Source organism: Hypanus sabinus, chromosome 18 (genome assembly GCF_030144855.1).
Source record: "Hypanus sabinus isolate sHypSab1 chromosome 18, sHypSab1.hap1, whole genome shotgun sequence".
NCBI lineage: Eukaryota > Metazoa > Chordata > Chondrichthyes > Myliobatiformes > Dasyatidae > Hypanus > Hypanus sabinus.
The window spans coordinates 72,655,314-72,675,903 of NC_082723.1; the positions used below are offsets into that span (position 1 = coordinate 72,655,314).

The following is a 20,590-nucleotide window of genomic DNA, read 5'->3' on the forward strand; positions in this document are numbered from 1 at the left end:
CACTGTAAGGACATTGTGACTATATAACTTGCCCTATTCCTTTTGTTCTTTAACATATAAAAATGTGCTGCAACGTTGGGTCTCTCTCCTGACTCCAATGGTTCTCAGTTTGTGTGAGTCCCGAATAAAGGCTTTTATATCTACCAGCTGTGTCTCTCTGGTGACTTTGCTCACAGTCACAACAATCCCTTAATTTAGTTTCTCCCCCAGAGGAATCACCTTCTCCATAATAGTTCATCTTCACGGAATACAATTGTATGTTGTACATTTTCATTATCCTTTCTCAGCCCTTTGAAATCCACAGACATAAAATCAGCCTTTTCTCAAAAGGCAACCTTACCATTCTGGCAAATAAGCTAGAAAACATTCCCCTAGCTGCTCCAAACGTATCCAACCTTAAATATAGAAATATTAGAAAGAAAGAAAGAAAGAAAAGTTAGCTTTTTACATCACATACATCAAGACATGCAGTGAAATGTGTTGTCAGCATCAAATCAAATCAGCGATGATTGTGCTGTGCAGCCTGCCAGTGTTGCCAAGCCAGTTTATTTATTTAGAGATAAAGCGTGGAGTAGGCCCTTCTGGCCTTCAAACCTCAGCACCCCAGTAACAGCCAACAACCCTAATTTAACCCTAGCCTTAACATGGGACCATTTACAATGTCCAGTGTCTTTGGACTGAGGTAGGAAGCTGGAGGCAATGGAGAAAACCCATGCATTCCATGGGGAGGACTCCTTGCTGAGTGATGTGACTATGAAGAAGCCACTGGAGAGACGCAGCTGGTAGATATAAAAATATTTATTTGGCACACACACAAGAGGGGAGGTTGGAGGGGGAGGGAGAGGTGGACAGGAAGGAAGGTGGTGGGGGAGAGAAGGAGAGGGAGAGGTGGTGAGGTAGAGTCTACCCATGAAGACTAATGACCATATGTAGTCCTCCAAATGTGGAAATCAATGCCATGTATATATATATACACACACACACACACACACACACACACACACACACACACACACACACACACACACACACACACATATATATAAAATTCTTGTACAAATTCCCTGCACAGGCCTTCAATTTCTCTAGCAGTAAACTATCATGATCTGCCAGCTTTCCCAATTACATGCTGTCCTGGCACTCTAGCCTTCTGTGCCTTATGAACCTGGGTGCACAGTTCCTTCCACATTGCAGAACTTGTCAATCTAACAGTTCGATAACATGAACAGAAACACGAGATACTGCAGATGCTGGAAGTCCAGAGTAACACGTGTAAAATGCTGGAGGAATTCAGCGGGTCAGGCAGCATCTATGAAAAGGAATAAAGAGTCAACTTTTTGGGTAAGGGTTTTGGCCTGAAATGTTATTTCTTCATTCAATTCAATTCAAGTTTAATTGGTATTGAATCATACATGAATCCAGCCAAACGAGACAGCATAACTCCGGGGTCAAGTGTAAAACACTGTACCACCAGTTACACACAGCGCAAAGCACACATAGCATGTATAAGATAGACCCACACAATAAAAGCAACCCAGTTCAAGCCATCCAATGCCCCCCGAAATCTGCAGACGACCACAACGGAGCTTGTCTGCTGCACCCCCCCTCCCCAGGGCACTGGCCCTGAAGCCTCACCCTGGCAGCTGTAAACAGGCAACACCACAGCTTGAGGCCTGGTCCTTACACATGCACAAGTTAGCAAGCACGTATCGGTTATCAGTAAAATACAATCACGCAAAATGTATATGTTAACAGTCCAGACCGAGACCGTTGTTCTGCTGAGTGAACACCGGAGTGGGGGTGTAGTGGAGCAACAGCAACTCCTGCCCAAATGTAGCCCCTTGCCACCCTGGTGGCTGCCAATCTCTATCCCGGCGGCAGTCAACAGCATCTGCTCAGAGATTTCCATAGATGCTGCCTGACCTGCTGAGTTCCTCCAGCATTTTGTGTGTTTTTTACATGCCAAAATGAAAGTCACATTTTCACTCCTTTTACCAAATCTCTGCCCACTTGCAATCTTATCAACATCAGTTTGGGGAGCCTCATTACACTACTTAATTCTCTCTCTCACTTCACCTTGTGGCAACAGCAAGTTTTTAATTATATCTTAATGCCTTAATAATTATACCTTCATCTAAATCACATATACATGAATTGTAAAGCAGTGAGCTTCCAGCACCTGTCCCTGGGAGACACTTCTCGTTAAGCTCTACAGCCAGACAAGAAAACACTTCGCCTGTTCTCTGGTTCTATTTGCCAGCCAGTCTTGTATCAATGAGAATAAATTACCTCCTACATAATGTGCTTGTGTTATTATTTATAAAGAATTCTAAAAATAGGGGCTATAACTATAAAATAATCATCAATAAACAGGAGATTCTAAGGGAACATTTTATCTGGAAGAAAACTAACATTGAATTCGTAGGGAACTCACAGCTGCTAAGTTAATAATGGAGTCCATTATGAAGGATGAAGGTTCATGGTGCTATATCTATTGAGAGACAGTGTGGAATAGGCCCTTCAAGCCATGCTGCCCTGCAACCCCCAATCTAATCACGAGACAATTTACAAATGATCAACTAACCTACCAACCAGTACATCTTTTGGACCATGGGAGGAAATCGGAGCAGCTGGAGCGCCCAGCGGTCACGGGGAGAACATACAAACTCCTTACAGGCGATGGTGGGAATTGATCCCAGGTCACTGGTACTGTAAAGCATTCTGCTAACCACTATGCTACTGTGCTGACCCAAGGAGGGATGCGATATTAAAAAAAAGGCCGAAGTCAGCAAGGTTTCTTTAAGGGGAAATCGTGCATGACTAATCCGTTGGGATTTTTTGAGGAGATAACCAGTGGGCTGAGAAACCTGTTTGGGCAGTGTGAATTCTATATGAGGGATATAAGGGCCTAAATGGTCAGCTCTGAATAGTCAATCTTCTGGTGCTGCAGTTCCTTAGAGGACAAACAACAGGGGATCAATTTCTGCTGCATCTGTACACTCTCCCCTTGACTGTGTGGGTTTCCACCAGGTACTCCACACTCCAAAGACGTACAGGATAGGGTTAGTAAGTTATAGGCATGCAATGTTGGTGCTAGAAGCATGGCAACACTTGGCAACCCTCCTCCCCCAGTACACCCCCAGATTGTGTTGGTTGTCAACATAAATGCATATTTCACTTAATGTTTTACATACATGTGACGGATAAAGTTAACCTTATGTTATCTCCATTCTGAGAGAGCTGGGCTATGCTATTGGTAACATTCTAATGCTTAATATTGTATAAGAAACATCTCAAAACTTAAAAAAAGGACCAAATACATCTTTAATTCATGGCCTTCATTTAATTCAATCTCTTAAAAGAACTTTTTGAAATGTAAATTTAATACAACCTCCGGAAGGCAATTTTGAAAAATAATTTATTAGCAAAACAATTCCCTAATGTGGCTTATCCTGCTGCTCTCCACTTTATCTTCCAGGCAACTGGAGTGACAGACAGGAGGGCAGAGCTACAGTTTATCTGTGCCACAGAACACACAAAAACAGGTCAGTCTCCAGGTACTGGTGGGCACTAAAAATAGATTCATGAAAAGGTAGCAGGTGTTTAGTTGGTTTTTCTAATCTTAAAACAACAAAAAAAAAAGAAAAATTGCATATGATTATTTAGGAAAATTTGTACTGGCAAACATTTGCCCTCAATGTGTGAGAGGGACTGGGAGAACAGCTCCAATTACAAGCCTTCATCAACTGATGGATTTTCAACAAGGATTTCAGTCTGGAAGTGAACCTGGGTTTTAATAATGACCTTGGCAAGTGATATTCTCCATTAGCGACTAATTAAAAAATAACTGAGGCTTGAAAGCTGCCTACAGTACTGTGCAAAAGTCTAAAGTGTATATGCTTCTTTAGTTATTACTTATTTTAACTATTTAATATGCATATACATACTGTAATTCTGCTTTTCTTTCTCTGTGGTATCATGTATTGCTGCCACAAAGTTAACACATTTCATCACATATCCCAATGATATTAAACCTGATTCTAATTTAAGAGATTGTCAGATAGGCACAAAGATGATAGAAAAATGGAGGGTTATCTGGAGGGAAGGGTCAGATTATTCTTAGAGAAGATTAAAATGTTGTCACGATAAGCTGGGTAGAAATGCCTGTACAGGGCTGTAGTGTTCTGTCTTCTATGAAAGGATCTTTAAAGATCAATACCTCAAACCTCCCTAGAATGCTCCATCATGGGCACAACCCTCCCCTCCATTGAGGATATCTACAAGAGGCTGTAGCTCGAGAAGGCGGCATCCATTGCTGAGGATCCACATCATCTGGGATGTCCTTTCCTCATTACTGCCATCAGGAAGGAGGTACAGGAGTCTAAAGATTCAGGCACATATCTTTCATCTCTGTCACCATTTTTGAAGGTCCATGAACTCTACCTCATTCTTCCCTTTTCTGCACTGTGTACTTATTTTGTAATTTTTAGTAATTTTGTATCTTTGCATTGTACTTCTGCCACAAAACAACAAATTTCACATCTTCTTGGTCAGCAGATTCTCATTCCTCCAAACCCCTGAGATAAACCAAGTCATCTCATGCCAACACCCCCAAGCATTGGCACCGTAATTATACTCTGCTGGGCAGTCCAGGTCGTTCACATGCCTGACATCAAATTCCTGAAACAAACACAGTTCAGTAGGAAGGCATTACCAGACCTCATTGGGAAAAAATGCATCCCGTTTGACTCATGGAAATCACTGCTTGTGCCATCAAGGAGAATTCCTGATGGCACTGAGAACCTTCAAACAATTAATTGGGAGCGTACAGAGCCATGGACATCCTATCAGGCATCTCCCACCCCATCTACTACATGAAACGCTGTTGCAGGGAAGCAGCATCCATCAGTAGGAATCCCCACCACACAGGTCATGTTCTCCTCTCACTGCTGCCATCAGGAAGTGAGTACAGGAAGCTCAGGACTCAAACCACCAGGTTCAGGAAAGTTACTACCCTTCAACCATCAGGTTCTTGAACCAAAGGGGATAATTTCACTCATCTTCACTTGCCCCATCACTGAAATGTTCCCACAACCAATGGACTCACTGTCAAGGACTCTTCATCTCATGTTCTCAATATTTATTGCTTGCTTGCTTGTTCGTTTGTTTGTTTGTCTAGTTAGTTAGTTAGTTAGTTAGTTATTTATCTATCTATCTATCTATCTATTTATTTATTTATTATTCTTTCTTTCTTTCTTTCTTTTTGTATTTGCGCAGTTTGTTATCTTTTCCACACTGGTTGAATGCCCAAATCTGTGCAGACTTTCATTGATTCTGTTATGGTTATTATTCCATAGATTTTTTGAGTATGCCTGCAAGGAAATGAATCTCCAGTTTGTATATGGTGACAAATATGTACTTGGATAATAAGTTTATTTTGAACTTTATTGAGTTTATGGTTTCCATATTGGCTTCAGTGGTCATCTCAGAACCCAAAGTGTAACCTCAATTCCAGTCAGAATAACAAGAGTGTGTTGGTCAGTTAGGATAGTTCTGGTCTTGTCAGCTGGTGGTTGTTGCTGAGGCTTTAGTTTGCTAATGATACTGGGTCTAAATCCTGGAACTCTCCACTCAACCTGCAACACCTCCAAGTTATGGTACCCCAAATTATAGTCAGCTGGGTCTGTTCAGTCACCTGGACGCGGTTTAAGATGGTACTGGTGAGACACAGCAATGTTTTGCTGGCAGCAAACAAAGGAACTAACTACTCTATTAATCATAATTTTTCTGGACAATGATCACTGCAATTAATAGCCTGCAAATTGCCTTTCAGAGTTGTGCTTCTAAACCGCCTGTAAGACCTGGCATGTTTGTGGTGTTCTGGGGTATTTGGCAAAATGGAGTCTCGAAAGAAGCATGGCGTGGTAGAGCCCAGGCCTGAGAGCAAGGGACAAGCTGTTGTTTGGACAATGCTGGAGTGGTACTTGGGGCCAATTTGAAGTGTCAAAGCCCGGGCTTGAGAGTGAGGAAAGAGATGATGTAATTGTCGGGCCAGATTGAAAAGTTCAGGGTGTTGGGGTTGCAGGCGAGGGATAGGATGATGTTTAGCTCACTGCTCTACGAGATTTACTCGTCTCTGCGCTGAACTGAGTTGTGGCTCCTGGACTGGCTTCATGGCTATGGAGTTATCATTCACTTTTCATTGTTTGCATAGTTTGTTCTTTTCTTGCACTTTGGCTGCTTGACGGAGTTTTGTTTTAATGGGTTCTATTGTGTTGCTTTGTTTTTCTGGTTGCCTGTCAGAAGACTAATCTCAAGGTTGTGTATATTATACATAATCTGACAATAAATACTTTGAACTTTGAAGAGTGTGATGGGAATACCATCACCAGTGAGTCTGCAGCATTCCAGGACAACACATCACCGACCCCCTTCTCAAGGACAATCTGGCAAGGGTTGTACCAGGGATGCGCTGATCCCGAGAACTGAACCACACAAAAAAGTGAAATAAGCTGACATTACTGATAAAAGTCCAGAGTTCAAGGTCTGGTGTTCTGAGTCCTGTCATCGGCTAGTGCTGGGGTCGATACCGACGACCGAAGCCAGAAGGTCAATTGGAAGTCTGGACATAGTAGCCCGATGGCTGAAGCCCTGGGTCTATGAGTCTGAAATCCACTGGGGAGGTTGGAGGCCTGTTTTTGCAAGTTCACTGGAGGCTGAAGGCCTAGAAGCCTCTCCTGGGGTTGGAGTTCTGACTGGGTGTGTAAGTGGGGTTGGAGTTTTGACTGGGTGGAAGGGAGGAATGGCACTTGTTTCACTGTTGTTATTTTGTTCCTTGGGTTATAGAGTCATAGAAAAGTACAGCACAGAAACAGGCCCTTCAGCCCATCTAGTCAGTGCCGAACCATTTAAACTGCTTACTCTCATCGACCTGCACTTCCATACTCCTACCATCCATGTAGCTATTAAAACTTGCCTTAAACATTGAAATTCAGTTTGCATGCACTAATGCTGACAGGTATTGCTAGTTGTTAACGCAAACAACATATTTTACAGCATGCTTTGATCCACATGTGATTAATAAATGAATCTGAATGTGAAGAAAATGGCTAATGCTACATTTATAGTATCATTGTGCTGGTAAGAAAATTAGATGATTCTATCATTAAAGAAATTTAATTACTCTCATCCAACTCCTCAATTGTAATGTGCTTAGCCATTTTGAAATCCCTCTGGCCTGATTATTCCTTATCTCTGTAGTTTTTTTTCAGCCCTAGAACTGTGAAAGTTTCCTGTATTCCTCCGCCTTTGAGCTTTGCAATTTCATTGTTCGAGTAGTTCTTTCCAATGCCAAGGCCACACCCTCTGGAATTCTTCCTACAAACCACCTTTTCAACAGCACTTTACTCTTCTAAGGCTCTCCTTAAAACCTTAATCTCCAGCCAAACTTCTGGACCAGCATTTCACTAGAAGTGCTGAATTAATTGTTATTGGAATAATTATCTACTTCTTCAGCATAAGACACAAATAACTGGGCAGAGGAATATAGATACTTCCAACATCAAATCTGACTAGTTTGTTTTATTCCATCCAAGCACGACCAGAACTGTGGGAAAGTTGTGTGCAGTAAAAAAAGGATTGCATTTCCAAGTAGAGGCTTCTCAATTGTCTGTCTTACCTCTGCCAAGTCCCTCCATGTTGCTAGGGGGTTGAAGATAATTGGTCAGTGCGGCACATTTGCCTTTCTTGCTTATACCCAACCATGTTCCTCCTTCTTTCCCTTTTTCCATATCCAGCCCTAGAGGTCATTCATGAAACAGAAGAAAAAAACGGACACACTTGTTTACATTACAACTCATATGATTTAGTTGAGAATGCAGATACTGATCACAGTCAACGTCAAAAACAAATTGGAATTCAATCATGTGGACTCAAGGTTATATAGTGCATCAAAATCAGAATCTGGTTTAATATCATCAGCATACGTCATGAAATTTGCTAACTTTGAGGCAGCACTATAAGGCAAACCACGATAAAAATGGGGGGGGGATAGATATATTAAATAAGCAATGCAAAAAAACAGAAATAAAAAGTAGTGTTCATGATTTCAATATCCATTTAGAATCGGATGGCAGAGGGGAAGAAGCGGTTCCTGAATCATTGAGTGTATGTCTTCAGGCTTCTGTACCTCCTTCCTGATAGTAGCCATGAGAAAAGGGCATGTCCTGGATGGTGGGGGTCCTTAATGATGGACACCACCTTTTTGAGGTACCACTCCTTGAATTTAACAGCTCTCTGCAGCTTACTTCGATCCTGTCCGGTAGCCCCCACCCCCCCATACCAGATGGTGCTACAGCCTGTCAGAATGCTCTCCACAATACATCTGTAGAAATCTTTGAGTGTTTTAGGTGACATACCAACTCTCCTCAAACTCCTAATGAAACATAACTGCTGTCTTGCTGTCTTTATAGCTGCATCAATATGTTAGGAGCAGGTTAGATCCTCAGAGATATTAACACTCAGAAGCTTGAAATTGCTCACTCTCTCCACTTCTAATCCCTCTATAAGGACTAGTATGTGTTCCCTCATCTTACACTTTCTGAAGTTCACAATCAGCTCTTTAGTCTTACTGACACTGAGTCCAAGGCTGTTGCTGCGGCACCACTCCATTAGCCAGTATGACTCACGCCAGCTTTCATCACGATCTGAGATTCTGATGAGAATGTATACATACTTTGATAATAAATGTACTTTTAACTCTGAACTTCAAGAAACAGGGAGCAGAACAAGGGATTCACCAGAATAACATATTTGAGGATAACTTTCTAGAAGCCAGACGGAAGGTTGATTAATTCCAGATGAAGCGATAGAACTTGCTACCTCTTTCTTAATCAGAATCAGGTTTAATGCCCCTGGCACATGTTGTGAAATCTGATGTTTTGCAGCAGCAGTACATTGCAATGGGGTGTAAGGGGTCTCGAGGGAGGGGTAGCACCTCTGGTGAGGGGGCTTGCTGTGCCCATTCCAGAGCAGACTTTGGTCCCCATTTGACGCTCAGCTCTCACCTGTGACTCTACATATCTACTTTCATGCAACAGTGGTCACAGCCCAGTACACTGCTTCGATAGCCAGGCTAAACCAGGTGAGGGTAGTTAGCAGATCTTGTGCCCTGGTGAGACAGGGCCACGCCTGTCCTTGCATGTGAAGTCAGCTCCAGTAGACTGGGCAGATTAGATCTACAGTGAGATCCAACAGCCAGGAAGGCAGCTCTACAACTCTCCGTGGAGAGCAAAGGGTGTGACAGGACACAGAAGACGTCATGGTCATCCACTGCAACCAAGGAAGTCACCAGCTTGTGACACTTATTTGTACCACTGGATCCAGACTTCTGCCATGGAATGAGTAGAACTGCCGCCCGCGCAGCGGCTTTTCCAACACAGGTTTCTGACATCGTTGGACATGATGGACAACTATCACAGATTAAAAATACTATAAATTACTATAAGAAATATATTTTTTGAAATTAAATTAAATATATAGTGCAAAATGAGAGCAAAAAAAAGATAGTGTACATGCGTTGATTGTCCATTCAGAAATCTAATGGCAGAGGGACAAGATGGCAGAAACCATAGGGCAGCATGGTAGCATAGTGGTCAGCACATTTTACAGTACAGGGTTCAATTCTCACCGCTGCCTGTGAGGAGTTCGTACTTTCTTCCTGTGACTATGTGGGTTTCCCCTGGGGGTGCTTCAGTTTCCTTCCACAGTCCATTAATTGATCGGTGTAAGTTGTCCTGTGATTAGGCTAGGATTAAACCAGGGGATTGCTGGGACTGCTGGGTGATGTGGCATCAAGGGCTAGGAGGGCCTGTTCCACACTGTATGTCAATCAATCAGACACCAACAAATATAAGGTAAATCAGTGAAATGGAAAAGAGAGGGTTAACAACAACCTCTCAGCAAATTCAGCAACAGTTACAGACATAAACAAAATGTTTATATAAGCTCAAAGCAGGGAGTTCCACCTGGAATTTCACACAAGTTAGAATGGTTAGAATATAGGAAGCAACATGTCTGGAATCATACTGGGAGCAGATGCATGCTCTTATGGGAGAAACTCAATTCTACCTTCAGAAGAATTGGATAAGTATAGAAAAGCAGTTGTCCATCATCTATGACAATGACAAGAAACCTTTGTGGGAGAGTTTTTAAAGTGCAAAAGCCCTTGCACTGGAACAGTTCTACTCTCTCAACCTTAGATGTCCAGGTCCAGTGGTACAAAGCAGCGTCACAAATTGGGGTCTTTGTTCTTGCAGCGGATGACCATGACACCTTCTGTGCCTTGTCACGCCCTTCGCTCTCCATGGAGTGTTGCAGAACTGTCTTTCTGGCCGTTGGATCTCACTGCAGATGTCATCCGCCCAGTCTGCCAGAGCTGACTTTGCATGCTAGGGCAGGTGTGAGCCACAGAAACATAGGAATGGGCCATTTAGATGTGAGATAAGGAGGCATTTGTTTACACAATGGATAGAGTGATTTTGGAATTCAGTGGATGCTGGATCAATTGAAAAATTTACTGATAAGTAAAGATTTTTACCAAGTAACGGTATCCAAGGAGAAAAGTCTCACAGGCAAGCAAACATATTTTCGCTCTCTCTCACACACACATACACACATGCACAAAATGGTTTAATTGATGAGTGGTACTGGTTTATGGGATGGCACGATTGTGTTCCTTTCTTAGCTGTTCTGGTCTTTGAGTAATGTATGGCTTTGTTAGAAGCAATTTATAAGAATACAAATACATTTGAGACATTAATTATGGAGGAATAACAGACACTCCTGCTAAAAGAAGAATTTCAATTCCCCCAGAGGAAATACTCAGAGTCTTCCAATCACATCAATCTTCTGGACCAATTAACAGGTGGAATAGAAATAACTCCACTGAATGCCTGATTATCACTGCTCTAAGTGATGATGCAGGGCTGGCAATAGTAGACACTAAAATTCACACCAGTGCCAAATTAGAAAGGTGCTAATCTTCCAGGGATCCTACTTGTTATCTTCCTAACTATCCCTATCGGATGAAGATATGCACAGGATTGGATTTCAATGTCGAGGCCTTAAGTCTCCATATTTGTCATTGTTAAACTCAAGAAAAAAGAACACAGACAAGGAAAGTAAAGGTCGGGTTTAACACCAGTTTAACTATCAGAATCAGAATCTGTTTTGATATCATGAAATTTGCCGTAAAATTTGTCGTTATGTGGCAGGAGTATATTGCAATACATAATAATAAAAACCACGAGTTACAGTAAGTGTCCATTAAAAAATCGGATGGCAGAGTGGAAGAAGCTGCTCCTGAATTGTTGAGTGTGTGCCTTCAGGCTTCTGTACCTCCTCCCTGATGGTAGCAATGAGAAGTGGGCATGTCCTGATTTGAGGGGGGGGGGGTCCTCAATGATGGATGCCCCCTTTTTGAGGCACCGCTCCTTGAAAAGGTCTTGGGTACTACAGAGGCTGGTGCCTATGATGGAGCTGACTAAGTTTACATCTCTCTGCAGCTTACTTCGGTCTTGTGCAGTGCCCCCATACTAGACAGAGATGCATTTAGTCAGAATGCTCTCTATGGTACATCTGTAGAAACCTGTCAGTGTCTTTGGTGACATTCCTAATGTTCTCAAACTCCCAATGAAACATAGCCATGCTGTGCCTTCTTTGTAGTTGCATCGATATGTTGGGTCAGGACAGATCCTCAGAGATATTGATTACTTGGCACTAAAGTATTTTCTTTGTTCTAATCATGTTCTTTCTTGTAAAATTTGTTTAATTACATTTGATTAATGTATTTCTTGTGAATGCTGCTTAGACAATGCTATATGTCTATGATTTTTCATTGCACCTGTGCATACGTATACTTGTGCAGATGACGATAAACTTGATTTTGTCTTTGAACCTCAGAAGTTTCAGAAACACTTAATGTGAAAAAGACTAAGGAGCTGGTGGTGCACCTGAGGAGGGCTGAGGCACCGGTGACCCCTGTTTCCAACCAAGGGGTCAGAGTGGACAAGGTGGAGGATTACAAATACCTGGGTGTACGAATTGACAACACTGGTCAAAGGCTGTCTACAAGAAGGGTCAGAGCCATCTCTATTTCCCGAGGAGACTGAGGTTCTTTAACATCTGCCGGACGATGCTCAGGATGTTCTACGAGTCTGTGGCAGCCAGTGCTATCATGTTTGCTGTTGTGTGCTGGGGCAGCAGGCTGAGGGTAGCAGACACCAACAAAATCAAAAAACTCATTCGTAAGGCCAGTGACGTTGTGGGGTGGAACTGGACTCTCTGACGGTGGTGTCTGAAAAGAGGATGCTGTCCAAGTTGCATGCCATCTTGGACGATGTCTCCCATCTACTCCATAATGTACTGGTTAGGCACAGGAGTACATTCAGCCAGAGACTCATTCCACCGAGATGTAACACTGAGTGTCATAGGAAGTCATTCCTGCCTGTGGCCATCAAACTTTACAACTCCTCCCTCGGGGTGTCAGACACTCTGAGCCAACAGGCTGGTCCTGGACTTATTTCCACTTGGCATGATTAACTTATTATTATTTAATTATTTATGGTCTTTTATTGCTATATTTCTACACTATTCCTGGTTGGTGCGGCTGTAAGGAAACCCAATTTCCCCCGGGATCAATAAAGCAAGTCTGTCTGTCTGGAATGCTCAGATTTGTGCTGCGATGTGATAGTTATTGTTGTGCTGTGGTCAGAATGAAAGAGATGCTGAGGGTGAAGAGAGTCGCCATGAGCAGCAAACTGGGAAACGGCCATTCCTTCAGCTGACAGATGAGCTTGGATTGCATCAAGGCAGATACAAGCATGGAAGTCTTCAGGACACTCCTTTTCAAAGATAGTTGGTAGTTGGGGCAAATTGGTGGCTTGTTGATATAGAACCTTTAACAACTCAGGAAATGCCAAGTCATTTTATAACCAAACAAGTACTCCTTAAAGTCAAATGTTGGGATTTATGTATACAGTCCAGTGCAAAAGTCTTAGGTGCATATATATAGCTGGGGTGAATAAGATTTTTGCACAGGACTGCATTTATCAGCGAGGAGAGGAGAATGAGTTTATAATTCTGGTGGGAGCAAACGATGCTGGGAATGGTGAGGGTGGAGTGCCACGGGAGGGGTGTGGGACAGGTGGCTGAAAAGAGTGCCGGGGCAGGGGTGTGGGGGTGGGAGTGTGTAGGGGGGCGCAGACACACCCAGCCCTGAGACACATCTGGCAAGGTGATTTCATTCCAACAATTGGTTTATTAATCATTACAGAATGTCTCTTTGGTGCTTCCTGCTCTCTTTCCCTTTTCCCAACATGATTCCCCTCTCCCTGCCCCCTTCCCACTCTCAGTTCACAATAGAGACCCATATCAGAATCAGGCTTATCATTACTCACATATGTCATGAAATTTGATTTTTTTGTGGTGGCGGTACAGTACAATACATAAAATTACTACAGTACTGTGCAAATGTCTTTGGCATGTAAATATAGCTAGTACTGCAATAGTATGGACTCAAATGACTTTGCCAGGTGTCTCAGGGCTGGGTGTGTCTGCACCTGCGCCAACACCACCCCCCCCCCCCCAGTAGCCTCACCTCTTGCACTCTTTTCTGTCACCTGTCCCACACCCCTCCCACAGCGTTCCACCCTCACCATTCCCAACATCCTTTGCTCCTGCCAGAGTTACAAACTCTCTCTCTCTGCCCCACATTGATAAGTACAGTATTTAGGCACAGTAGCTATATACATGCATCTAAGACTTTTGCACTATACTGTAAATGTATAAAATACATTTGCAAGCCATAAACTGGAAATTATTGTTCAGATCTTAAATGTATACATTAATAGAGCTCTTATAGATAGCAGGGTCAAGGGATATGGGGAGAGGGCAGGAACGGGGTACTGATTGTGTATGATCAGCCATGATCACAGTGAATGGCGGTGCTGGCTAGAAGGGCCGAATGGCCTACTCCTGCACCTACTGTCTATACCAGATGGATAATGGATGATGAACACATCGATCACTACTGCTTTCAAGGGCTGGAGAAAAGTGTCACAGGATTTCATTTTCCCGTTTCTTGGTCTGGGTGCCCTTCTGTAGTTTTCTCATTACCACAAACAGACTGTCTGGCTGGGTTGATATGGAGTGAACTTTATGGTGTTATATTTGTTCCTTTCAAATGAGACCAGATCAACTTTCCCTCTAATATTTTCAGCTGTGCAGGCCACCCATTGCTCTGAGCAGGAAAGTTTTACATGGCCTGAGAACTGCACAGCACTTTAACACGTGTTGGCGTTCAGAGGGATGGTGACAATGAGCTACCGACTTCCATTCTGTCTTTATTTTTACAATTTGTAACAGTGTTGTAACTTAATACACTGACAATGTAAATATGTTGAAGCTCTAAAATGTTTCAAAGTAAAGGTTGTGGTATGGTTATTATTAAGAAAATTTATAAATTATAGTCATTAACAAGTAACTAATTACAGGGTAATTCAATTATATTAACATAGATATCAAAACATCAGCATTAAAATGGAAAATTCTGGATCTGGCTTGCTCTCAGCCTTCTTCCAAGGAAAACCATTATCAATTCTCCGGCAAACCAGCAGGCGGAGCACTTCCCCAGGTGGAATGCTCCCTCTCAAAGACAATTTGGCAGGTGCTACAAAAATAACTGAAGAAAGCATCCTGAACTGACCTTACCAAAAGGGAGACCACCAGGAAATGCGTCAAATTGTGCACAACCTGAGCAGATCAAAAATAACATCTCCACCTTTCAGACATGTGTGCTTCACCCACTGCTCTATACACATGACTGTGTGGCTAGGCACAGCTCAAAGGTCATCTATAAATTTGCTGACAATACAATTGAGTGGTGTCGCAGTAACAACCTTGTGCTCAGCGTCAGTAAGACCAAAGAACTGATTGTAGACTTCAGAAGGGGTAAGACGAGGTAACACACACCACCAGTCCTCATGGAGGGATCAGAAGTGGAAAGAGTGAGCAGCTTCACATTCCTGGGTGTCAATATCCCTGAGGGTCTATCCTGGACTGAACATGTCGATGCAGCTACAAAGAAAGTACAATAGTGGCTCTACTTCATTAGAAGTTTGAGGAGATTCGTTACGTCACCAAAGACCCTTGCAAATTTCTATAGATGTACTGTGGAGAGCATTCTAACAGGCTGAACTACTGTCTGGTATGAAGGGTGGGGGACACTGCACAGGATTAAACAAACTGAAGAAAGTTGTGAACTCCTTCATGGGCACTAGTTTCACCACCTCCATCACCCAGGACATGCCCTTTTCTCATTGCTACTATCAGGAAGGAGGTACAGAAGCCAAAAGGCACACACTCAATGATTCGGGAACATCTTCTTCCCCTCTACCCATCCAATTTCTAAATAGACATTGAATCCATTAACGAAGTTTGTACAAACGTTTGTATATATATATAAAATACACTTTTTTTCCTATTATGTATTGCAATGTACTGCTGCCGCAAAGGATATAAATTTCATGATAAATGTCGGTGATATTAAACCCAATTCTGATTTGACAGAAAACTCATCCTTTGATTACTGACAAGATACATTATTTTTATTCAGTTGTCTTCTGGTTCACACTCTCACAAAATACGTTTCTCATTCTAGCATTCGAATTATACAGAAAACTGAAATAAGGAAACAGGCCCTTCGCCCAACTTGCCTGTGACAACCAAGGCCTTACCTGAGTTAGGCTTATTTCTTTCCATTTCCCATATTCCTCTACATCTTTCCAATCTACAGTACTGCGCAAAATTCTTCAGCACATATACCAAACATCTCACCCAGCAAAAACTCATTTCAGGGAGGTAGCACCACCACACCCGCCCCCCCCCCGGTCGACCTCCAAGGGTGTATGTATACAGGACATTTGATTATGAAAGAACACAACAATTTATTTGATCACATATTGAAACTACACACACATATATATATTCCTTGCTGAGTATTTTGTTGGTTGTCTCAATGCTAATAGCTAAATGCTAATACAAATAGCTTTTCTACTTCTTTTGCAAACTTTCCTTGTACTGTGATGTGGCATGCTTGGCAGATTTGAGCATTTTGTCGGAAGTCTCAACCTCATAGCAGTCTGTGCCAATGAATTTGTTAATTTTGCAAGGCATCAGATTCACAAGATTCACAATTATATTATCATGGAGTCGTTTTTTTTATTCTGTTACAACTTTAAGTAAGCCTCCAGGGAGTTTGGCCTCATCAGTACAGTAGCTCCTTAGCAGCTAGCCAGCAAGTTTAAATAACATTAGCTATGCTAATAAACAAATGACACCTGTTAAACTCACCTCAACATTTAACCCACCATGGGCAATAGAAAAGTCACTTTTGCAAACAGTGCAGCCAGCAACACAGTGACCCCTATTAGGCAGGGGTACACTTTAGTGTAGTCTGGGGTGAAGTATGCTTTTTTTTGGAACACTCTGCCATAGCGCTGCAGGACACTAAACTGAACTGATGGACAATGAAAGAGAGAGAGAGAGAGAGAGAGAGAGAGGTTGACTGTAAAGCCCGCCCACAGAGAAAACTGATAGGTCTACTTAACGCAAAGAGAGACCAATCAGGATGCTCTCTCTGTCACTCCCTTGTTACGTCTGTCAGTCACTCTCTCTGTCTTTCTCTCTCTCTCTCTGTCTCCCTCTCGCTTACTCGATCTCAAAAAATCGATTTCCAGGATATTGTATATAATTTGCGGGTGTCAGGGAGCTGCTATCCATATGCGGGAGACTCCCGGAGTTTCCGGGAGAGGTGGGATGTCTGCATGTACTGTTCTGCTGAAGAGTCTCGGCCCAAAACACCGACTACAAGTGGCCCCCATTTTCTGAAAGTTCACTTTATGACACCTCGCTTTTACAAAAGACTTACATTAGTTACCTGTTTTCGCTAACCAGAGATCTCACTTTTAAGAAAAAAGGCGGCACGCGCCCCAAGCAGCCAGGCTCCTCCCCCAGGACTACATTCAGCATCAAGCCGCCATTGCTTAAACACATGTCTGTGACCGTCTGTGCTTTATCTCAATTTATTTTGTGCATCCATTAGCAAGATGTGTCCTAAGGTATTGGAAAAGCCTAAGAGGTGTTACACTTTCTATGCTTAGTGTAAAACTGGATGTAATTAAGCGTTTCAATCGTGTTCACGCATTGAACTTGCCTGCGTCCACCATTTGCACTATTTACACGCAGAGAGAAAGAATCTTGAAAACTGCCGATGTTACTATTGGTTCTGCTCGTAGCAAAGTGGTCTCTTTTAGTCTGCTGGGAACTTCTTAGCAGCTTCATAGCTTATAGTTTACTGGAGAGAAAGCTTTGGCTGATACTGAAGCTGCCGAAAAGTTCCCAGTAGAACTGAAGAAAATAATTAAAGAAGGTGGTTATTCGTATAAGCAAGTGTTTAGCTGTGATGAATCTGCAATTTACTGGAAAAAATTGCGAAGCACCCCAACCTCCAGTGACTCTATCTAACACACCATCCTCAGTGTGCTCACTGTCTTCCCGATTCTGGTAAGTGAAACTACACTGGACATAGATTATTTCTACTTTATATAGGCTGTGTATTTTTATGTGTTATTTGGTATGATTTGGCAGCTTCATAGCTTAAAGGTTACTGGAGAGTGGTTCCGCTACGCTAATAGCGCTACATAGTGAGATTATACGCTACGTAGTGAGATTTTCGCTACACTACATAGTGCTGCAATGATTGCAGAAAAATACTTCTACTTTATATAGGCTGTGTATTTATCATATCATTCCTGCTTGTACTACAGTATATGTTACTGTTATTTTAGATATTGTGTTATTTGGCATGATTTTGTAAGTTGTTTTTTGGGTCTGGGAACGCTCTCAAATTTTTTCCATATTAATAAATGGTAATTGCTTATTCACTTTACGACATTCTGGCTTATGAACCGTTTCATAGGAACGCTCTACCTTCAGATAGCGGGGGAAACCTGTATACTCTTTTCCATAGATGCTGCCTGGCTCACTGAGCTCCTCCAGCATTTTGTGTGTGTTTCTTATTTTTAATGGGTTAAATTGGGCCTTCCTGCTTTGTGGCTGCATGTAAGGAGATAAAACTCAAGGTTGTATATTTTGCTAATAAATTTACTTTGAACATCCTTGGTTCAGCTCTAGTCCAGCCTTAAAGATCTGAATTTGCCAAAGTAATTTAAAAAATGTTAGGGGCAATTAATTGAATGTGAACTTTAATCTAATGCTTGGGTTCAAATACAGTTCCTAAAGTGGGATGAAACTATCTTGTGCATATTTAACAAAAGATCATAAGTGAAACAAGGGTCAGGAAGTAGAGGCGAATGTACAGCTCTTAATTTGACAGTCATTGGGAGTTTCACAGACTAATCGCTATCTGGTTCACACTGGAGAATATTAAGGATCCAAGATCAACTTTATTCTTAGACCATAAGACCATAAGGTATACGAGCAGAATTAGGCCATTTGGCCCATCAAGTCTGCTCTGCCATTTCATCATGGCTGATCCATTTTCCCTTTTGGCCCCAATCTCCTCTCCTCCCTGTACCCCTTCATGCCCTGACTAATCAATAATCTATCAACCTCTGCCTTAAATACACCCGATGACTTAGCTTCCACACACCACCTGTGACAACGAATTCCACAGACTCACCACTCTCTGGCTGAAGAAATACTTCCTCATTTCCATTCTAAATGGACATCCCTCTATTCTGAGGCTGCATCCTCTGGTCTTAGACTCACTCTCTGTAGGAAATATCCTACAGAGTTTTTCAGTTTTTCAACATTCAATAGGTTTCAATATGAGTACCCCTCATTCTTCTGAATTCCAATGAGTACAGGCCCAGAGCCATCAAACACTCCTCATATGATAGGCTTTTCAATCCTGGAATCATTTTTGAATCTCCAATATCAGCACATCCTTTCAATTCTATCACCCTGACTAGGCCAGAGACTGCCTACATCAGCTCACCAGAATTCTCTGTCTTGGGCCAGTCTTTTACATGGTCGTCAGGTGTAGCACATCTTTAAAGATCAATCCTCTCCCAGGGAAGAGATCTTTGGAGCTTCCACTCGTGTTTCTGTAGCTCTGGGATTTTATGGGACAGGGCTACCAGCTCCATTTCCCACCATCTTTCTTGCGCAGCCACGATTGGGACCATCCATAGTCGAATTATCAACATAATTCACCACATAACACTTTCCAGAATGGACCTTCCTGAAAAGACAGTTTACTGTGTGGGTAATGTCTACAATGTACTTTTCTGCCTGATTCTTTGCCCTGGACTCATACAAGTCCTGCAGTGATAGTAGACTGTAGCTAATGAGGATCATATTAACGTAAACAAATTATCCTTCTATCTAAAGCAACACACAAAATACTGGACGAACTCAGTAGGTCAGGCAGCATAAAGTCCTCATATTCACCTCGCATTCCATCTGTACTCTTCAACTCGATAACACAAACATCGATTTCTCCAAATTACAGTAATCACTCCCCTCTGTTTCCCTGCTCCCTTTAAAAAATTCCCCCATTCTGGTCACCTTCTCACCACTTCTCTTCTTCTCCCCCCTCCTCATGATCTGCCCATCACCTTCCTCTGGTTCCCCACAATCTTCCCTTTATTCCATGGTCCATTGTCCTCTTCTATCAGATTCCTTCTCTTTCAGACCTTTACCACCTACCAGTATCCTTCTTTTCCCTCATGCCTCAACCACTGATCTTACCCCTCACCTGCTCTCACTTCTCACCTGCCAGCTTGTGCTCTCCTCGCACTGTACCTTCGTATTCTGGCTTCATCCCCCTTCCTTTCCACTTCCGATGAAGGGTCTCGGCCCAAAGCACTGACTGTTCATTTCCCTCCATCGACGCTGCCTCACCTGCTGAGTTCCTCCAGCATTTTGTGTGTGTTACTTGCTTTTTAATAATTGTGCAGAACAAACTGGAACTTGCAGCATTCATCACACTTAGAAATAACCTCAAGCTACAGGGCGTTTGATCAATAAATGTGTGAAAAAATTGACAGATCCTATGTTCTTGGAAAACAATTCCCAGACAATCTTTTACTTTTCAATTAAAACTGATAAAAGATTCAAATTTAATTCCAGCTTACTGCAAAATAAGAGATAAAAATCTTCAATTAATTATTGCAGGCAAAGCCTTAAACCTACCCCGAATCCAGATGTTTTAATAGAGATACCAAGTATGTGGTATAGATCTCAAATAAAATGGATTTTCTGGTTTTTTTGTGCTGGGTGAGTAAGATTACCATCAGCTTGAACATGGGTTTTGTTTTACTGGTCGACGAGAGTATTCAGTTGTTATTATCTTCCACAAAAAAAATCCTCAAATCACGAAGATAAAGTGACTCCAACATTAGAGCCAAGCTGTTGAGAAATGTAATTAAATTATAGCGAGAATCCCATCTGGAACAACCATCTGTGGAGCTAGCTTCAGACAACCAACGAACAAATATGAATCACA

General features: G+C 42.3%; 1 protein-coding gene across 1 annotated transcript in view; it reads right to left on the reverse strand.

The window, feature by feature from the left end:
* The window catches only part of tango2 (transport and golgi organization 2 homolog (Drosophila)), a 224,496-nt gene that overhangs the window by 26,556 nt on the left and 177,350 nt on the right, over nt 1-20,590 (reverse strand). The window contains exon 4 of the mRNA XM_059994652.1: nt 7,679-7,798. Coding sequence (XP_059850635.1) covers nt 7,679-7,798 — 120 coding nt within the window. The remainder of the gene's footprint in view (nt 1-7,678; nt 7,799-20,590) is intronic.